The 19710-nt window shown below is 41.1% G+C and overlaps 1 protein-coding gene across 1 annotated transcript in view; it reads right to left on the reverse strand.

Moving 5' to 3' along the window:
- Positions 1-19710, reverse strand: part of sorcs3a (sortilin related VPS10 domain containing receptor 3a) — a 240608-nt gene that overhangs the window by 33690 nt on the left and 187208 nt on the right. The window contains exons 14-18 of the mRNA XM_085278118.1: positions 18628-18735; positions 16918-17035; positions 16691-16824; positions 12998-13111; positions 11350-11521 (exon numbers count right to left, since the gene is read on the reverse strand). Of these exons, the coding sequence (XP_085134244.1) occupies positions 11350-11521; positions 12998-13111; positions 16691-16824; positions 16918-17035; positions 18628-18735 (646 nt within the window). The remainder of the gene's footprint in view (positions 1-11349; positions 11522-12997; positions 13112-16690; positions 16825-16917; positions 17036-18627; positions 18736-19710) is intronic.

Consider the following 19710-nt stretch of genomic DNA (forward strand, 5'->3'; position numbering starts at 1 on the left):
TGCTTCACATCTTTTCACCCAAACATGATGACTAAGAGAACTGATCCAATATCCACTAATCTGTAGACCTCGATATCTACTAACATGTCAATCAACAGTTTTGGTGCTGCCACAGCAAACGCCCGATCCCCTCTGAGCTTACGATTAGTCCTGGGCACGCTCAGGAGGAGCTGGTCTGCCCACCTGAGGGACCGCGAAGGTATGTATGGATGAAGAAGCTCAGAGAGGTACAGAGGGGCAGCATTGGACAAACATTTAAAAACAAATAAAAGCAGCTTAAAAAGGATCCTAAATTGCACGGGCAGCCAGTGAAGTGAATATAAAACTGGGTGATATGCTCGCATCTACGAGTGCCAGTTAAAAGACGTGCAGCGGCATTCTGAACTAGCTGCAGTCGAAAAGCAGAAGGTCGACTCACCCCATAATAATAATAATCCAGCCGTAATCCAGAAAGTGCTTAATTTTGGCCAGCTGCCTCAGATGAAAGAAACTAGACTGTACAACCGACCCGATCTGGCTTTCAAGCTTAAGTTCAGGATCCATTTTAAAACCCAGATTAACAATCTCTGGTTTACAAAATGATTTCAGGGTTTGCAAATCAACACACTGAACAGCAGTGGAGGCAGGTCTGAACACCATTACTTCAGTCTTAGAATCATTAAAACAAAGAAAGTTTAGCGCCAACCAGGACTTGACGTCCTCCAGACATGTTTGCAAAGATTTACAGACGACACATCTTTCTTTTTAAGAGGAACATAAATCTGGCAGTCATCTGCATAACAGTGAAAAGAGAGTCTGTGTCTCCTAAAAATTGAGCCCAAGGGAGGTAAATAAAGTGAAAACAGGATGGGACCCAGAATGGAACCATGCGCTACTCCATGAGACAGCGGAGCACGGGAGGACTCACAGTTTCCTAAGTGAACTGAAAAGGTTTGATTTGTTAAGTAAGACCTGAACCATTTCAGAGCCACACCTGTTACACCGACACACTGCTCCAAATGCGAGATTAAAATTTCATCGTCTTCAGTGTCAAATGCAGCAGTTAAATCGAGTAAGATGAGCCTTTCACCAGAATCACATGATAAAAATATATCATTAAAAATTCTTAAAAGTGCTGATTCAGTGCTATGCATTGCTTTAAAACCAGATTGGAAAATCTCCTGAATATTTTGCGCATTCAAGTACGGGATCAATTGGTTACTTGCTACTTTTTCCAAGACTTTAGATGAAAAGGGCAGCTTAGATATTGGTCTAAAGTTTTCAACAGTGTTTGTATCTAGGCCAAGTTTCAGGCCTCACAGCACGGGCTTCATCGTTCAACCAGGGTTCAAACTTAGTCTTAGGATGCCTGATTTTTAGAGAGGCAACAATAGCCAAGGAATGAAACCAAGAACTGAGTTCCTCTACGTTTTAGAGTGCGTCAGGAATAGAGAACTGAGTGTAGTAGGTGGAGAACTGTGCTGCAGTGAAAGAATTTAACAAACGAGATGGCTGAACAGGGACATGCCCCCTGAATCCATTTCTAGACAAAGAGATGTCAAACAGAACCGGCATCAGAGAAAACAGGGTCAGAGACTTTCAGATTAAAAGCAGGCAATGCGTGCACTAAAACTAGATCGAGAGTGTGGCCACACTGTTGTGTGGGTGCAGAACATCGAACTAAATTAAAAGAATCAGTAAGATTCAAAAAGTCTTTAACCATGCGCTTTTCTAGACAGCACACGTGAATATTAAAATCCCTGACAATAAGAAAGGAGTCATATTTTATCGTGACTTCAGTCAGAAATGCAGCAAATTCCATTATAAAGTCCTTACTGTATTTTGGGGCCCTGTATATTATTTTGCACAGTACAGGGGGAGAACAGGCTATTTCAAATAGCAACAGCTCAAAACTGGAAAAATAAAATTTGAATGAAACCTGTTTACACCTGTAGCGATTTCTGAAGATGGTCGCAACTCCTCCACCTCGATCAGATGTGTGTTGGACATTAAAAGAGCAGCAGTCTGAAGGCAAAAGTTCTGGAATCACCAGCAGTTATCCACGTCTCAGTTAGGCAGAGGTTGACCTCAACAAAACACTGTTTCAGGTATGTTTGAGAGCTGTCAGCCTTTCTTTAGCTTCTTCTGCAACACCTGCCCGATGTTTAAACACCACCTTCTATTTCCAAACCTGAAACGGATTCATGAGCATTCAAACAAAACAAGTTCAGTCAGGAAATCCAATGTGATTTGTGATCTTAGTTCACAAGAGATGGAAGATACTTTTCAACTAGTTTACGTGTTCTTAACTTAAACACTAACTATGCCTTTTTATACAGATATACTTTATATAACTTAAGTCGACAGCAAGATTACAAGGTTGCTCATCTTTGCATTGTTGGCACAAAACAGCTTTATAGTACATAAAAAGGACAGGACAGTCACTATATTGTGTCTGTTTACTTCCAAGTATTACTTCTAATGACACAGTTTCACAAATGTTCTTTGAATCATTTCTCTCAGATTAAGCACTAGTGTTTACTCTCTTCATGTCACTGCTTCCTAAAGCTTTGTCTGACCAGTTAAGCAGAAAGACTAGTTTTACCAAACAATAATTGATGCTCTTTAATTTGCTCAAATTTAGCAAATAAAGAATTCATTTGCAGAGCAAACACATAAACATTCTGCTATTAAAGGTTGAAAAAAGCTCTTCGAAGCATCTTTGCAGGCGGATGATTTGTTGCAAGTTAACTCAAGAATGAAATGACTTCAAAGTTTTATTTATTAATATATTAATCATATTGAATTGTATAAAAGTGCTGTATATAAATTATTTTCATTGCTTTGTGGCACGTGCAGCAGAAGAGGAGAAAAATAAATTTTGTATGCACATGTGAGTTTGTGTTGTGATCCCGCCGTGTTTGCCTTTGCAGGATGTGCGATCCTTCCGCTGCCTGCACGGTTTCCTCTGAGAATCACATCTGGCACCGTCGGTGGATAAACACACAGCGCAAGTGTTGGTGGCTCCAGCTGCCACGGCGACCAAACCTGAACTCATCCTCTCAGGCCTGTGAAGTCAAACTCCCAGCCTCCCCTTGGCACACTGTAGCACAATACAACTGGGATCTTAATTTGTAACACTGCATTAGCATGCCAGCTCTGCCAAAACTCACATTAGAACCAAATAAATTCATTGTTCTCTTTCCTGCTCCTTTGCTCTTTCCATCCCTCTCTACCAGTCACTCCTTTGTGTGCTTGCGTGTGTTCAAACACAGGAGGTTTGGTGGGCTTTGGGGCATTTTTCATGTCACTCTGTCTGGAAAATGAAATCTGTGATAAGTGGCTGGAGAGAATAGAGAAAAGCTAAGAACAGGGTTTGACAGCACGGGTATTGTTTCCAAGTGTAATGAGCTGGCATGCAAACAAGACTCGAGCTCGGTGGTGCTGATGTCACTCAGCTCTTCTCGGCGTCTGCTGGCCATTCTGTTCACGCTCCTCGCTGTATCAGCCACAGCGGGATTCACTAATCTGCATGAGAGCGATGCTGACCCGTCTCTCTAAATGTCACTCTTTGTGTTCGTGTATCTCTCAGGGTTGAGCAAATCCAAACACATCATGGCTGGAACCCTGAGACTGGGTTTGCACTGAAACAGCTGCTGTATGTGGACAGGGGTTTGGATACATGAGACCGGCATTTGTTCAGGTGTGTGTCAGACCTGAATCTACAGTATCAGCGTGCTGTGTGACAATAAAAGCTGTGAAGCGTTTTGGAACATCGCCCAGGCTATTTCTGACAGCAGAGTGCACGTCATGTTCCTCCTACAGTGGATTCATGTTTGCACTGTAATAATAAGACTGGACAAATTCTAAAAATGCCAGTTAAATAGAAAATATTGCTAAACTGATTACAGCAGGGACGACTGCGAGGAGCGATGGAGTTTTACATTACAAACAGAGCTGTGAGGTGACAGGTGTCACTCCAAAGCTCCAAGAATCCTTTCAGGTTTGTTTTGGTTTCACAAAGCACCAAATGTATAAAATGTTATTTAAATAAATAAAACTGGTAAAGACTAAACAAAGGAACAGTAGCATCGTAGCATCATTCCAGAAAAAATGATTCATTCATTTTAGTCCTGAAATACAATCTGAAAGTGATGCTACTAATAAATCCAGCTGCTATTTGTGTAAGCAACCTTAAAATCAATCTGTATAGACGATGTTAATGGAAATCATTTGGTAATGACGGTAATGCATAACATGCTCTTAGCGTGGGCGTTGCAGAAACTACTAATAATGCGAGCGATCGGTTATTTCTTCATGTGCTCTTTGTTTCACAGTAACGATAACTAAAAGCATTAAAGTGCACAACAATCAGTCCAATCACTGATGCCGAGTGATGGATGTCATGCATATTGTGTCTGCTTGTGAGAGGTCCGAATACGAGCAAGAACAAGTCATCATGATCTTCTCTTAGTCTGAATTAAATTAACTCTACACAGGAAGACAATGTGTTCGTGTTGTTTTTGTGTAAAACACTATTAGAGCAACTGAAATGAATAATTTATTTACTATAACAACAGCAACTTCTTCTGCTGCCCCCAAGTGGTTAGAAAAAATAAAAAATAAAACAAAAACAGTGAATGCAGGTTTATTTACCATATTAATATTTTACATATTTATACGTATGGAGATCATTACACAGATTGTTGTTGAATGTGTATTTTTTGATACTAGCTAAACAAGTCAGGGCAAGTACTCCAATTGTTGTGACTACACAGAGCTTCAGAATGAGCACTGCAGTTAATATTTTAGCTGGAAATCCTCAGTAGTCGTGGCTGTCATGTTCGATATTCACAATGTTTGTAGGCAGGAGATTCATCTGGCTTTTCCACTGGGGCAGAAATGGGTTTTGCAAAAAGATAACATGAGCGAGAACAACCGTAGAACATTTTCTCCCAAATGTGACACGATTGTGAAACAGAGAAGTGGCTGATAAAAATTCAGACTGACAAAACAAGTGTTAGGCAGATCACAAGGAGATTATATTAACCCAGAAGGAAACACAGTGTGATCACTGAAAGCCACTTTTGGTGAGAATTGAACTTTTTGTAATGTAGTGATGGATACATCAATACAGTAACCAAGGACGAAACTAAAACTTTATATCAAGCTGACACAGAGTTTCAAGTTTTTATATCTTATGGGGGCAATTAGAAAGCTGCAACACAACCTAAGCAGTTAAAGGAAACAATGAAACTGAAAACAGTGGCTCTCTAACGCATGCTGTCACCAATCTGTCTTCTCCAACTTAAGCACAGAGCTGGCAAAGCCTGGGTCGGAAAACTGAAGCCAAATCTGATTCATGACAGCAACCAAGAGGGATGGCAGTTTATCCAGTCAGTCCTCACTTTGTGCCGCCATCTGATATAATCTGCCACACTATGTTTTATAAATCTAATCAGTCAAAAAGAACCCAGTTCCAAAAATATCGTGTAAAATGCACTGATTTGTAAAACTCACAAATCCACATTTTATTGCCAATAGAACAGAAAATATATCAAATGATTAAAGTGAGACATTTTACTATTTCATGAAAAATATTAGCTCGTTCTGAATTTGATGGCAGCAACACGTCTCAAAAACGTTGGGAAAGGGTCAACAAAAGGCTCAGAAAGTAAGTGGTACTTTGCTGGATGAACGTTTCACAACTAATTAGATTAGCTGGCAACAGCTTAGTAACTAGACTGGGTATGAAGAGAACACATTAGACTGTTTCTCAGAAGCAAAGATGGAAGGAAGCAACAAACTGCATCTAAAAATGATGGAACAATTTCAGACAGTGTTCCTTAGTATAAAACTATTTGGATATCTCATCGTTTTCAGAGAATCTCTGGAAATCTGTCTGTAAGGGACAAGGTTGAAAATCAATATTGGATGCCTGTGATCTTGATGCCCTCGGGGGGGGGGGCACAGCGTGCCATGGAAATCACTGCATGGGCTCGGGAGCACTTCCACAAATCCTTTCCTGTGAACAAATTCACTGTGCCATCCACAAATGCAGGTTAGAGGTCCATCATGCAATGAAGAAGCCCTATGTGAACATGAGCCAGAAATACTGCCAACTTCTCTGGGCCAAAGCTCATTTAAAACGAACTGAGGAAAAGTGGAAAACTGCTCTGTGGTCAGACAAATTGAAATGTATGATTCCTTTTGGAAAACATGGAAGCCACAGGCTCCAGACTCGAGTAGAGAGGGGCCATCTGGCTTGCTAAGAGTGGTAGTTCATAAGGCTGCATCTCTGATGGTATGAGTGCATCACTGCCTATGGAACGGACATCTTGCACATCTGGAAAGGTATCATCAATGCTAAAAGGTGTTAGAGCAACATGTGATCCTGTCTGTGAAACCTCTTTTTTGGGAAGTATTATACCTCATACTGCGTCTATTCCAGCAGCATGGCTTTGTAGCTGTGTAAGCATCTGGGTGCTGAACTGGCCAGCCTGCAGTCATTTCAGTTCAATTCAATTCAATTTTATTTATCCAGCGCCAAATCACAACAACAGTTGTCTCAAGGCGCTTTATATTGTAAGGTAGCCCCTACAATAACACATACAGAGAAGAACCCAACAATCATATGATCCCCTATGAGCAAGCACTTTGGCGACAGTGGGAAGGAAAAACTCCCTTTTAACTGGAAGAAACCTGCAGCAGAACCAGGCTCAGGGAGGGGCGGGGCCATCTGCTGTGACCGTTTGGGGTGAGAGAAGGAAGACAGGATAAAGACATGCTGTGGAGTCCAGACCCCTAACCAGCTGAAAACATCTGGAGCACCATGAAACCAAAAGCAGCAGCTGGAATCATCGGACTAAAAAAAGTGCTGAGTTTTTGAAGGTTTGAGTGAAGGTATGTAGACTGTTGTTTGTGATTGTGTGGGTGAAGGCCCATAAATGTCCAGCCTTTTCAGAAGATGGTAATCAATGAGATCGCTGCAGATAGAAATTGTTTATTTTCGAACAACACAGTGGACAAAAAATTAGACATAGCTTCCACGTCTGACAAGGGAAGCCAATTCAATACAACCTTAAACCTGCATTCTTCCTAATGGCCAACAGAGGGAGACTTCCCTGGTTGCAAGAAGACTGTCACTTGTTCTAGTCCTCACTGAATGCAACATAATGATTATCTGCAATGATCCTAATTACAGTCAAACAGGAGGATGAAATAGTGTATCCTTTAGGGCAGCCCTAGTTTGTGGGTTTAAAGTATTCACGTGGGGATTTTTAATAAATAACTGACTAATAATTCATTAATTAAATATATTTTTTAGATCAGGCTGACCTGAAATGTGTCAAAAAGTAAAAATAGCTCTTAAGTGGCCTGTTTAATGTTAATCTTCATATCCCAGTTAAAATGAGCTTTGTACCTGCTGCATTTAGCATGATGTTGCTGCTGCCAAGTGCAACTTGTGTCAAACTCCTGCAGTTCTCTAAGAATCGTCCTCCGTAATAATAATTAGCATGCACACAGTACCCACTTATCTCAAAGTCAGGACAATGTGAGCTGTTTTTTGTTTTTTAACAAATCTTAAACAATCCTTCATGAACAGTTTAAGAACAAAAAAATCACTCTGCTAACAGCTGACAACTCAACATAGTTACTGCGACGTGTAGACGGCTGCCTAAACAATGCAAAATCAGAAGCGATGCGGATCTGATCATCCACCCAAACATGTTGATTATTTAGTTCTTTCTAACCGTCTTTTTAAATATGGATATGAGCCACAGGGTCTTCTCCCATTTAAAATTGTATGCCATTTGCTCTTCCCAAGAAATACAGCCATCGCAAGCTTCATGAATATAAATTAAACTTTGAATTCATCTTGAGAATTTTCTCAAATAGGGCTGATGCCACAAGGATTCTTTACCCCCGTGCTTCTCTTCTTCTCTTTTATCGCATCGTTCTGCCACCCACGTCCCTTCCTGTCCCCCTCCTCTTTCCATCACAGAAATCCACTCTTTATGAAAGAAAACAGGCGTCCATTCCTCAACTTATCATGCAGTAATATGACAACTGGGGCCGGACCCCGGGGGACGCGCACTTACCTTGAGCTGTTCCCGCTGTGGCAGGAAAACACTCCAGTTGCTAACGCCGTAAAGCCTGCAGTTATTATCCACAGACCATATACTGCCTGAGACACATGTGAGGCAGTTTCCTCGTGACCAGCCAGTGTGGCAGACCTGGCTCTGAACACAACAGCTCTCGCTCACTAACAGGGTCTCCGGTGAGGTCCTTTGTGTCTGCCTCTGACTCAGAAGTCTTACGCTGCGCGGGAGGTTTGGAGGGATTTGACTCTATTAAACCTCAGAGTGTTTAGAATTCAGTTACATTCCTAGAAAGTACTTCAGGATTTGTGCTTCGGGTTTCAGGGAAGCACGATAGTAAGTGAACAAACCCGCCTACAGTGCAGCTGGTCCTACTGCTTGCTAGGAAGTAATAAAAACACCAGTTTACTTTATGTGTCCTGACATCATAAAATATTATTTGGACACGAGTTTTAAATAGCAACACAAGAAATCACTGATGCATCCAGCTGTTCAGCACAACCATTCAACATAGTTTAGTTCACCAGTGGACGAGGAACTGTGTCGTCAGTGCGATTATGATGCTGGGTTTCCCAAGTCACATGTACCAAATGATCCCACAATATGGAATTCCATATGATTCACAATTCACCGGGTGTCTAGTGCCACTATTTGTAAATCCAGGCATTGTAAGCACATTTAGGCTAAAAAGAAAACTGACATTGTTGTGTTGTATACCAGCGGCCCCCAACCCCCGGGCCACGGACTGGTTATCGTTAACTCTGTTTCCCCCGGGTCTTTTCTCGTGTTGTAGTCGTGTCTTATCTTGAAAGAAATGTTTGCGCGTTACCATAGCGACCAGAGAGCATTAAGGGGCAGAGAGGAGGATGTTACTCTCAGTGTTGTTGGTGCATTTCAGGAGGACGCTCCTAATAAAGTTACACAGTGAATTTGCATTTATTATTATTGTTACGGCCCTGGCAGGGCCTCCTCCTGAAGGTGCCTGTGTGGGCGTGTCCCACTCCTCTTCTGCTGGAGGTGCCGCCTTTCCCTTTTACACAGCTGACTCACATCAGTAATTAAAAGTATTTAAGCCCAGGGAAAGGTGAGCTCTGGGCCAGAGTGTCATTAGTGTGGTTACAGCTAGTTAGCTGAGTGTTTGCAGCTAGTGAGCTGCACTCTTTTTGACTTTGTACTTATTGACTAACGCTTGAGTTTTGTTTGTTTCTTTAAATGGTGATAGCGGCTTGTCTGTCTCCTTTAGTTAGTATTAATAAAAACTCTGTAGTTTAACCCTTTTGCCTCCTTGACTCCTTTTTCTGACCCGGACACTTTTTGTTACTTCCCCCGCACCGCCTGGACCCCTCAGGGGAACGTAACAATTATATTTACAGAATACCACAGTTTTTGTCTCGGTCGTTTCATTTTATTTTGTTGTATTTATCCGCGACACCTTAAAGGCCGGTCCATGAAAATATTGTCAGACATTAAACCGGTCCGTGGTGCAAAAAAGGTCGGGGGCCGCTGGTCTACACCACTGCAGCTGAAGTTAAAAGCACAACTGAAGGCTCAGTGTGTGAGTTTAAGAGTGTTAGCATTGTCACCAAGTCATATGATAAAGTTACTCTATAAAAATACACAGTCATGGTTGAAGTATACCCAATAATTCCACATTTAGTAGCAATAACTTGAAATAATCTTTATTCTACTCCTTTGTGCAGTAAATTCTGAACACTTTAAAACATTACTTCAGTTCATTGAGATTTGCAGGCACTCATTTATGTGCAGCTCTCTTAAGGTCCTGCCACAGCAGATTGCCTCCCATTTAACTCGTGAATACTGCATAGTTCATGGGCTCAACTCAGTGACTGAAAGGTACCCGGGTCCTGTGGTTACAAAACAAGCCCAAATCACCCGCCCGCCATGGCTGCAATCACAGTTAGTATGAGGTGCTTGTGCTGATATGTTGTGTTTGTCATGGCCAAACACATTAGCTGCCATGTTCTCTTTAGAGAAGAAGCTTTCTCAACCCTTCCAAACAAGCCACACTCACTCAGTATTCTTCTAATTGCACTTTCTTAAACTTCAACATTTAATATAATCGAGTCTTTTGAATTTCTCTGATTATAATACAATATGACCTTGGGGTGAATTCTCAGAGACCTTTGTTCCAGGAAAGATTGTGGCGTTGTCTAAGTGCAGGGAGTGTACTTAGTTTTTCACACCATGTCAGTTAGAGTCCTCTAAATAATTCACCAAACTTTTTCATTACTGTATATATAATTTTGGAAATCAATGATTTAATTTAAAAAACAAACAAACAAGAAAAACAATGAATTTAAAATTTTATGTAAGTTGATATGTAGACAAATCGAGAGAGCAAATAATAGATGTGGTTCAAAACAAAAGAATCACTGTAGTATGAGAGTTGACCATTAATATGAACTGCAGTCGTATCTGGTTGAAATGCACTTTCTCGATACGGTTAACGTAGCAGCTCTGTGACGAAGTGCGCCATGTTGTGAAGCGACTTGCTGCTTGATGCAATTTGATGAAAAACAAATGTGTTCAATATACAACATTATGAAACTTTGAATTTACAGTTTCAATAAAAAAAACTTTGATTTGCATCCCTCCCTGCAGCACTGCTGCAGCTCACTTCCTGTTTAAACATATCTGGTTGTTTCTGGATAATAATTCTGCATTGTTTTGTATTTTTTAGCATTTTTGTGGTGAGCAAGTAGCAACACTGTCAGCACAGCGTTGCTTTTTAAATCTTTACCGGAGCTCTCTCTAAAGGTCTTCCTTTACTGACCTTTATTGGATTCTTATGATAATCAGACTTTTTATTTCAATTTAGCATCGGTTTTTTCCAAGCAATCTTACACCACCCATTCACAGACAGAACTGCCAGTTAAAGTGGGTGTCATACAGGCAACCAAACTGAATACGATATCGAACTGTGCAATCAACATTCACTTCATAATAATGAGTTCAAACATATAGCGTGCATATTGCCTACCTAATTAAAGAAGAACAAGATAATTTATCTAAAGTTGTGAAGAAAGTGGAACATTTTATCCCTTATATGGTCCAAAGCACAGATACAAATTCATTATAACTGCAACTTCAAAAGATATTAAGTATCCAGAACAGTTCACATGAATGTGTTTTTCTGCCCCCTGGTGGCCAGAATTCTGTTATTGCAGCTTTAAGCAAAAACTGAGGTAAATAAATTAGCGTTGAAGTTGACAGGTCTGTAGCTAAATGTAGATGCATTTGTTCTCACCTCATCCAAATGCACCATGAAGGTGACATTGCTGCCCAGGCTGGCAGTGAGTTTGCCATCTTTGGTGGTCAGCAAGAGTCCTTTCGGGGGTCTGTTGGGACACTGCTGCTTTCTGGGTGTGTACAATTCCTTCACTCCTTTCGTGCAGTTGTTCAGCACCACTTTGCGGTACCTTGGGAAAGAAAAGTATTTTATCCCTCTATGCTGCACGAGCTTTACAGAGAATTTTGTTGAACTAAACAGAGCACAGCTGTTGTGTCTGAACAGGCTCCCAGACAGGATGACAACTGACAACACAAGCTGTGTCAAAGGCTGAGACACCATGGAAGCTTAATCATAGTGGCAGTGAATAAAACACTCCCACTGTGATTAAGCTTTGCAAGGTGTCGGTCCCCGGGGCGCCTCCAAACTAACAAAAAGGTCACATCTCTGTGACATAACAAAGGAAAATGGATTGTAATGGAAAATGTAAGATCACGTCAAAAATGCAAATATACGACTTTTCCCAATTGAAGTATTTGAACATGAACAGGATATATTGCAGTGGTTTTCCATTTAAGGATCTGCCAAATTACTACCCTGGTCTCAATCATCAATTGACCAGATATGGTCAGTATTCACTGATTGATTGGTGGCGTTTAGTAACCTCACACAATAACTGTGAAACATCCTTCTTCTTTCAGTGCAGTGGATTATCCGCCTTGATCTCACCCTGTCTCTTGCATCCTCTTTTGTCGATCCAACTCTCTCCATATTCTCCTTCAATACATCAATGTCTCTTCTCCGAGGCCTTCCTCTTTTCATTCTGCCTCGCAGCTTCAATTTCAAAATCCTTTGTCCAGTATATCCACTAGTCGTCCTCTGTACATGTCCAGAGGATGTTTACGGTCAGTGGTTTTTTTGAATTAAAGAATAAAACAATCTTCTTCTGGGAGAGAAAGTGTACGAGCAGTAAAACCGACCCGTGCTTCACTGACCTCAAAGGTTTTGCTGCTATAACCTAAATTATCGTGTTCTAGCTGCAGATCTGATAGTGCCTTTCTTTGTCTCTCTTTATAGTTTTAATAAAATCACCTTTTGGAAAATGAGGAGAAATTCCCTTTGCAGTTATCCTCTAAAATGACAGAGAGTGGACCCCAAACTCACCAACAGTTTATGACCTGTGACAAACATGACCCCAATAAACAGCTTCATCTATTAAAGCTGCATAGTCCCAAATTAAAACAGCAACAGAAAACAGAGACAAGAAGTCATTAGAAACCAACTGACTGACATGTAACAAGACATAAAACATTTCGAATAAAGCACCTGTGAAATATAATGAATGGTTTGCCTCTGGGTCCTGTGAGCACCAGAGTTGGTAGGATTAAGGTTAATGTTACTGATTTCAAAGCTCTTTCCTGGACATGTTTATGAGGATAAGCCGAAGCTTAAATCCCCACATTGGGACCAGATTGTGAACATCGGCTTTCTGCTCCACTGATCATATTAAATCTATGATCCCTATCTGATATGAAAACACATCCCACTGTGGAAAAGTCCTCTGCAAAGACCTGTTTGTTCACAAAAACATTTTACATAAATGTGCGCAGCATACTGTACTATATTCTTTTAAATGTGAATTAGTACTAAATCCCACAGTGCTTACCCCGTGCTGTTGAAATAGTTCTGGCCTTGGCTGCAGCTCCTGGACACGGTGGAAGGATTGAACCAGAAGGCTGGCTTGCAGTTCCCGTCGCTGCCGCGCTCGTATCCATAATCACTGTTACACAACAAAGAACATCCACACAGTACCTGATCAATATCAGCATGTGAAAAGGGACTTATTGTCCTGCAGTGTGTTCCCCATTTACATCTTATCTCTGTTCATAGCTGGTGACCAGGGGCCTGTCTGACACAGAGACGCATCATTATTAAGTATTGATTAAAGCTGCTGCTGCTCACGAATGTACCACAGCAGTGTGAATCTGTGGGTGTGGAAACACAATGTGCAGGCAAAGGTTTGCCACCGTCTTTAAGGATGACTGACTCTCAAGTTGCCTGTCAATGTTCCCAGTCAGGACATGATTTACATGTAACAAAGCAAAGTAAGCAAGTGTCCACTCTAATAATGCTCACGACATTGATTTATTAATTAGTTAGCAATGCAGAACAAATAAACAAAACTAACAAGCCTGTCGCTGACTAGTCCAGTATGAATGTGTGATTACAACAGTGTGAACTTCTCATTAGCGAGCTGCCAAGATTGATTGGATACACAGGCGCATGTTGGCAAACAGGTAAAAGGTCGGCACAGAGTACAGCCTAGGACAAAGGATGTGCTTTATGTTCAGAATAACACTTTTGCAGTCAACAAAATAACCATGTAATGCATCTTAATACATGTGTAATAATGAGAAGGTCAAAGCCACTTTCATAGTGGCGCAAGGAGCCAGGGGCCGATTAGCTTAACTTAACTGGAGCGGAGGAGGCCGAGGTAGGGGAAATTACATTGGCTCTGCCTAATGTTTTAAAACAGCATAATCCTGTTAAGCCTAAATAACTCCCAGTATTACCATTTACATGTTCAAGATCCACCATAGCTAGGCGCTGGGGGACAGAAGTCGGCAAGACTTGGACTTAAGTAAGACCAGATGTCCACTGTGCAAGTTTTAGTATATATATAAGGCTACGTTCACACTGCAGGTCTTAATGCTCAACTCCGATTTTTTGATCAAATCCGATTTTTTTGTCTGCTCGTTCACACTACAAATAAAATGCGACAGCAAACGCGCTCTAGTGTGAACCAAAGCAGCCGCATGCACAAAAGAAGACGTCACACACAACGCGCTCTGTTTAGACCCAGAGCAACAGTATCGTTTGACTGATGGCCCTTAACTCATTCACTGCCATTGACGTCTATAGCCGTCAATTGCAGTGAATGAGTCAATGCCAGCCATTGGCAGTGAATGAGTTAATATAAAGACTTCGGATTTTACGTTTCCCAATTTTTGCTTTAAGTTATTTTGTTATTTACATAATAATGTAAATAACCTAATAATGATCCTTACTGCTGTTTTAGAGAAGCGGTGCTTCAAAGGATAGCTGCAGATTTCTGTCAGAATCTGCAGATTATGCAGTACAAAGAAAATGTTCACGTTGTCTTCCCAACAGTTTCACTGACATCTACACTGGATGGCCAGGAGGCGTTCGCGATGTCTTCTCTGGCGCTGATAATCGACGTCTGTCTTGTGTCGGTGACGTAAAAGACGGATTTAATGCGACATGACCATCAAACAGCAGTCGCTTTCTGAAACATCGGATATATATCGGATTCAGCACCACATACGAAAGTGACCCAGATCGGATTAGAAAATATCGGATTTGTGCCGTTCACACTGTCACACCATGATCGGATATGGGTCGCACAGGGTCAAAAACATCGGATTTGATGCGCTTTCGCCTGCAGTGTGAACGCAGCCTTAGTCTATCCTGACCTTGGTAAACACTTTCCCAATGAGTTCATGAGCTCAGTCATTTCAGAGTTTGGGGACACGAAGAGTTCCAGTTAAAGGTTTTAGCGTAAGTGTGACTTTAATCAGCATTTTGTTGATTTTCATCAGGGATTATACTCGACCATTGTCCTTTATGAATCTTGAATGCTGACTATGTTTCACAGTTTAAACACACACACACACACACACACACACACACACACACACACACACACACACACACACACACACACACACACACACTGCTTGTATGAGTCATGAGCTTTCTTTTTCAAAGCATGATCAGAAGATGGATTTAGTCATCCTAAAATCTCATGTGTACCATCAGCCCGTGGTTGGTCTGCTCTGCTTTTTATGACACAAATGAATCATAACAGAGTCAGCTTGGAACAAACCGAATGAAACAAATGAAACAAAATGAGCAACTGCTACAAGATTCCAGATTTCCAAATTTAGTTCAGGAAACTTGTCATCAGGCGATAAAGGAAACTTGGGATTTGACTCAGTGTTCGGTGCCAGCTGGTCAGTATGCAGAACACTACGTGCACAATAGTTTGCAGGCATTTTCAACTGATTAATATAACGTTAATAAGTACGCACTTAGCTGATCATTGTGCCAGGCAGACTCTTCACACCTTGAATTAAGTTAAAGGATTTGGACTTCAATTCTGCACTGATGGGTTTTTAAAACTCCTCGTTTCTGAATTTTAAGTATTCATCAAATAATTCCCCGCAGAGAGAAAAACAGCAAGACAGAAATTAGACTAAACAAACAAACAAACAAACAAATGAAAAAAACACTAAAAACTTTCGACTAGTTCAATAGGAACCAATTAGCACTCACTCTCTGCACATCTACAAACGCTATTTACATAACTGCTGTATGTTGAAATGGTTTTTTTTCCATTCTCTGTCATTACAAGATAAAAAACACAACCGCTTAGGATTTGCATACAAATTGAAACTATTTACACGCCCACATGGTCTGAACAGAATTACGAGCACGGTGAGCTCAGACATACGGAGACAGACATTATGAGCAAATTGTGTAAAACCATCCCAAACTCATCAGATTATTGGAAAACACACGGAAAAAGTTACTGAAACACATGGATAGGATATGATTCCACTTAAATAAAAAATCTTCTTCCACAGTTGTTTTTCAGTCAATAAGAAGATGGACCCTATTTATTGCTCTTTTGCGTAGGATGAGTGTGAAAATCTGATTGTAACTTTGTCACATCAGCTTTTATTGTATATTTTACACGAGCACACATATCATCAAGATCATTTTCTTCTACTCAGAACAAAAAATGTGATTAGGACAAAGTGAACCCAAGTGTGGCTGAAAACAGCCTTCTTTTCTAATCCGTTTCCCTCTTTTTTCCTTCATCTGCAGCTTTGTAAGTTACAGGACTCACGTTGTTTGTGGCTACAGCAGGGATGCAGAAACAGCCCTAAATAGCACATGTGAATGGTGTGAAGAGTGTATTTGATGGTAGCTGGATGGATGCACTTCAAAATAAATTGCTACTGAAGAGAAGCTGGTTTTTCAAAGAGACTTTTTTTTTTTTTTTCTTCAACGCAGCATTTAGCTAAATGACCTGTTGAGTCTCATTCACACGAAGCAGCTGCCAGTAACAAATTGCTTAAAAGGTAACAGAATGAAAAACTCTAAAAATATTATTTTAAGAAAGCGCGTCCTTTGAAATGTGTGCTTCTACATGTGCGGCAGAACAAAAGCTGCAATTAATGAAGTTCTCCTTCAGCAACAATAGAAAGAAACATAATCCCCCTCGACGATTATGAAGAAAGGGGCTACTGAACAAAGGCCCACATCATCTTACCATTCAAAATCATGAGCCCTGCAAATACAGGACTCGGCAGACAGGATTCTCGAGTAGTCCTTTCCCAGCATGCAGTAGTTTCCGGGCCTGCGCTTCATGTAAATCTGCTTTTGTCCCATTACGCACGGCTCGCCCTGTATGCAAGAGAAATGGTTGAAAAGCATTTTCAAAGCACAAACACTAACACGGGCAGCACCTTCATGCATGGCATGGATTTAGATTTTTACCTGGTTGTGCAGGTGCCAGGTTTGATAGTCTTCCTCTGTGCATTTCCTGCTGAAGATGGACTTGTAGTCTATCTTGATGAGCTGCCATTCGGAACGGTGGCTAAAGTGTCCAAAAAAGCTGCAAGAGGCAAACGATCTGAATGACTTAAACTCTGCTTTTTATTTATAAAGTGCCATTTTCCAGTAAAAATGCACATAGTGACACTCGAGCGTATCACTTCTACTCTTAATGACACTGTGCTCCCCAAGAGGTTTGCTTCGATCTGGCAACAGGGTAAAATTGCTAATATGAAGTCAAAGCGGGCAAGGAATTAACAGCAAGATGATCTTAATAAAATTAGTTTTGATCAGCAATGGTGAGGCGGGAAAGGACTGCTAGATTTCCACTCCACAGTACTTCAAAGGAAAAAACTGTACTGCATCTCTAGTTTTTGATAAATATGTTTACACGTTCCTTTTAAAAATCAAGACTTTTCACAAAAAACCTGTAATAATCTCATAAGATACAACCCCAAATCAACTCCAGTTCCTCTCTAAATGTCTGACTTGGTTTATATAATTCATTTTTTTATTCACAAAGAAAAGCAGGGATTTGATAAAAATCTGAAAGCTTTTACTCTCCCGTTGTCACGCTGTGTCACCTCAGACAGGTCTGTGACCCTTTGGAGATTCTCTTTAGAAAGACCCTCTGTATTGAACTAATGCAGTGCAATGCATTTAAACTAGCAAACTGCTGCTTACAAACAGCTGCATCAGTGCATTAATAAGATGAGAAGTTTTCTGCACCAAACACCAACCTTAAAGTCTAAGTAGTTACAAAATGATTAAACAGAAAAAAATGATTTTTGACTTTTTGACACATCTTTAAAATGATGATTCTAAAGTGACTCTGATTCCAACAAACTGAGAAACAATTACTGTACCACACTGTTAACAGCTCAGAGGGTCCAAATCTGTATGGAGTAATAAGCCAAAGAGTTTTTCAAAGTACTGTAATCTAAACTGCTTTACAGTGTCTAAAGGTGCAAATGAAAGTGATACAAGCACAGCCTGTATAACAGTAGTTGAAAAAGACACTATTGTGTGACCTGTCATCTCTATCCGGTCTTTAAGTGATGAAGTATGAACCCTGCTTCTGGGTCCAGCCGGGGTCTGTGGAGAAGCTGGGGTTGGTGGGGCGGGGTTAGCAGAGGCATTAGCTGCTGTAGATAAACAATAGCACAGCAGCTAGCTGTCATTTGGGCTAAATTAAACTGGACTTGATCTGTAATCTATGATGGATATTTTGTTCTGTGTTTGACATCTGTTTACATAAATCTGCCCCGTTCATTCTTTAATTCTTAGCTATAACTGTTGTTACTCATGTGCTCCTTACCTCAGTTTATCATCATAAAGAGCAAAAAGCTTCAAAAGGTGCTTTTTCATGGCCATTTTATTTTTACTCTACAAGATTTGATTCGATTCTAAAGGTGTAACAGCAAAAAGGCTGATTTAAAAGTTGTTCTTTGAACCCTTTAAACCCTTTCCTTGAGAGACTTAAAAACCACCTGACTCACAATCCTGCAGAGCTCTTGAGGACCTTTTTAGAGGTCCTCGATCCTTTGGGCCTCTCTGGAGGGCAAAAATAACCCCAAGGACCCCCCACTGCCACCTTTTACTCAAATCACATCAACACATTGTAACATGTCATTCAGCTCTTTGTGGACTTACGTCATGATTTGGTTTTCAGCCCCAGCCTCCACCAGCACTCCATCCACAAACAGGGGCACCGAGGAGAAGCTGTGCTGGGTCCACTGCCTGCCTTCGTCAAAGCTGACCCTGTGTATTGTACGTCAGAACACATTCTCATCACAAACCCGGCAACAGCGACGGCGCAGACACAGACGCTCTCTATTAGATCCTGGTCATAGGGGAGGATTTATGTAGGGATCAGAATGACCGGCTTGTCTCGACACAGGAGACTCCGAGTCTCTGTGCAATTAGCTATTGCAGCGTTTGGTAAATATTAAAGGCTGAGGCATTGAAAGGGAATTTAAGAGAGTCCGCCAACTTATTAAAACAAAGAAGCACAAAACTGCTTTTGCAAGACGTGAACAAAGGAAAGGTTTCGGTGTCAAAGGAAAAAAAGCAACATCATTGTTTCCTGGATAAAAAGTTGACACAGAGGCAAAAAAACACAAGACCAGAATAGAACTGTTTCATTTTTGACTAAAAAAGTGCAGAGGGAGAAGGAGACGGGAACACAAGATTGGACAGCTTTCATCATCGGGTCTTGGGCTACATTGATCCTGACAGTATATCAACACTGGTGCTGAAGTGAGAACAACTAGGAGTACCCGAGTGTGGCGTGGGTTGAAACAGCACTGAGGCCGGTGCTCAGAAGATTGTCCCATGTTGCCACTGCCTTCATTTGGCTAAAAGCACTAACAACAGAAAAAGCGTTGACATGCACCTGTTATGAGATTCAGTCAGGGGAACTGTTTAAGGTAAAGCTGCCTATGAACGCTGCGATGCAGTGACTGTGGAGATACTCATATCAATCTCTTTTTTTCTGCACTTCCTCTACCATCGCACTTAAATTGGTTGGGAGACAAAAAGGCTACACTTCACTGCTTCTAAAACTAATTTCAAAATTGTTGCAAAAGCGAGCACACAGATCTGGTCTCACTTGGATTAGCCTGCACGGAGGCAAAGCGAGGCACCCGATTTGGCAAGAGGAAGGCAACATGTTAATGAAAACAGTAAAAGGAGGTGCGGGGGTGGGTGGGGGGTTTGGGGTGCTGGCTGTTAATG

This window comes from Mchenga conophoros, linkage group LG6 (assembly GCF_057382185.1).
Source record: "Mchenga conophoros isolate Kocher_MC1m ecotype Shallow Benthic linkage group LG6, M_conophoros_male_GT1.1, whole genome shotgun sequence".
Taxonomy (NCBI): domain Eukaryota; kingdom Metazoa; phylum Chordata; class Actinopteri; order Cichliformes; family Cichlidae; genus Mchenga; species Mchenga conophoros.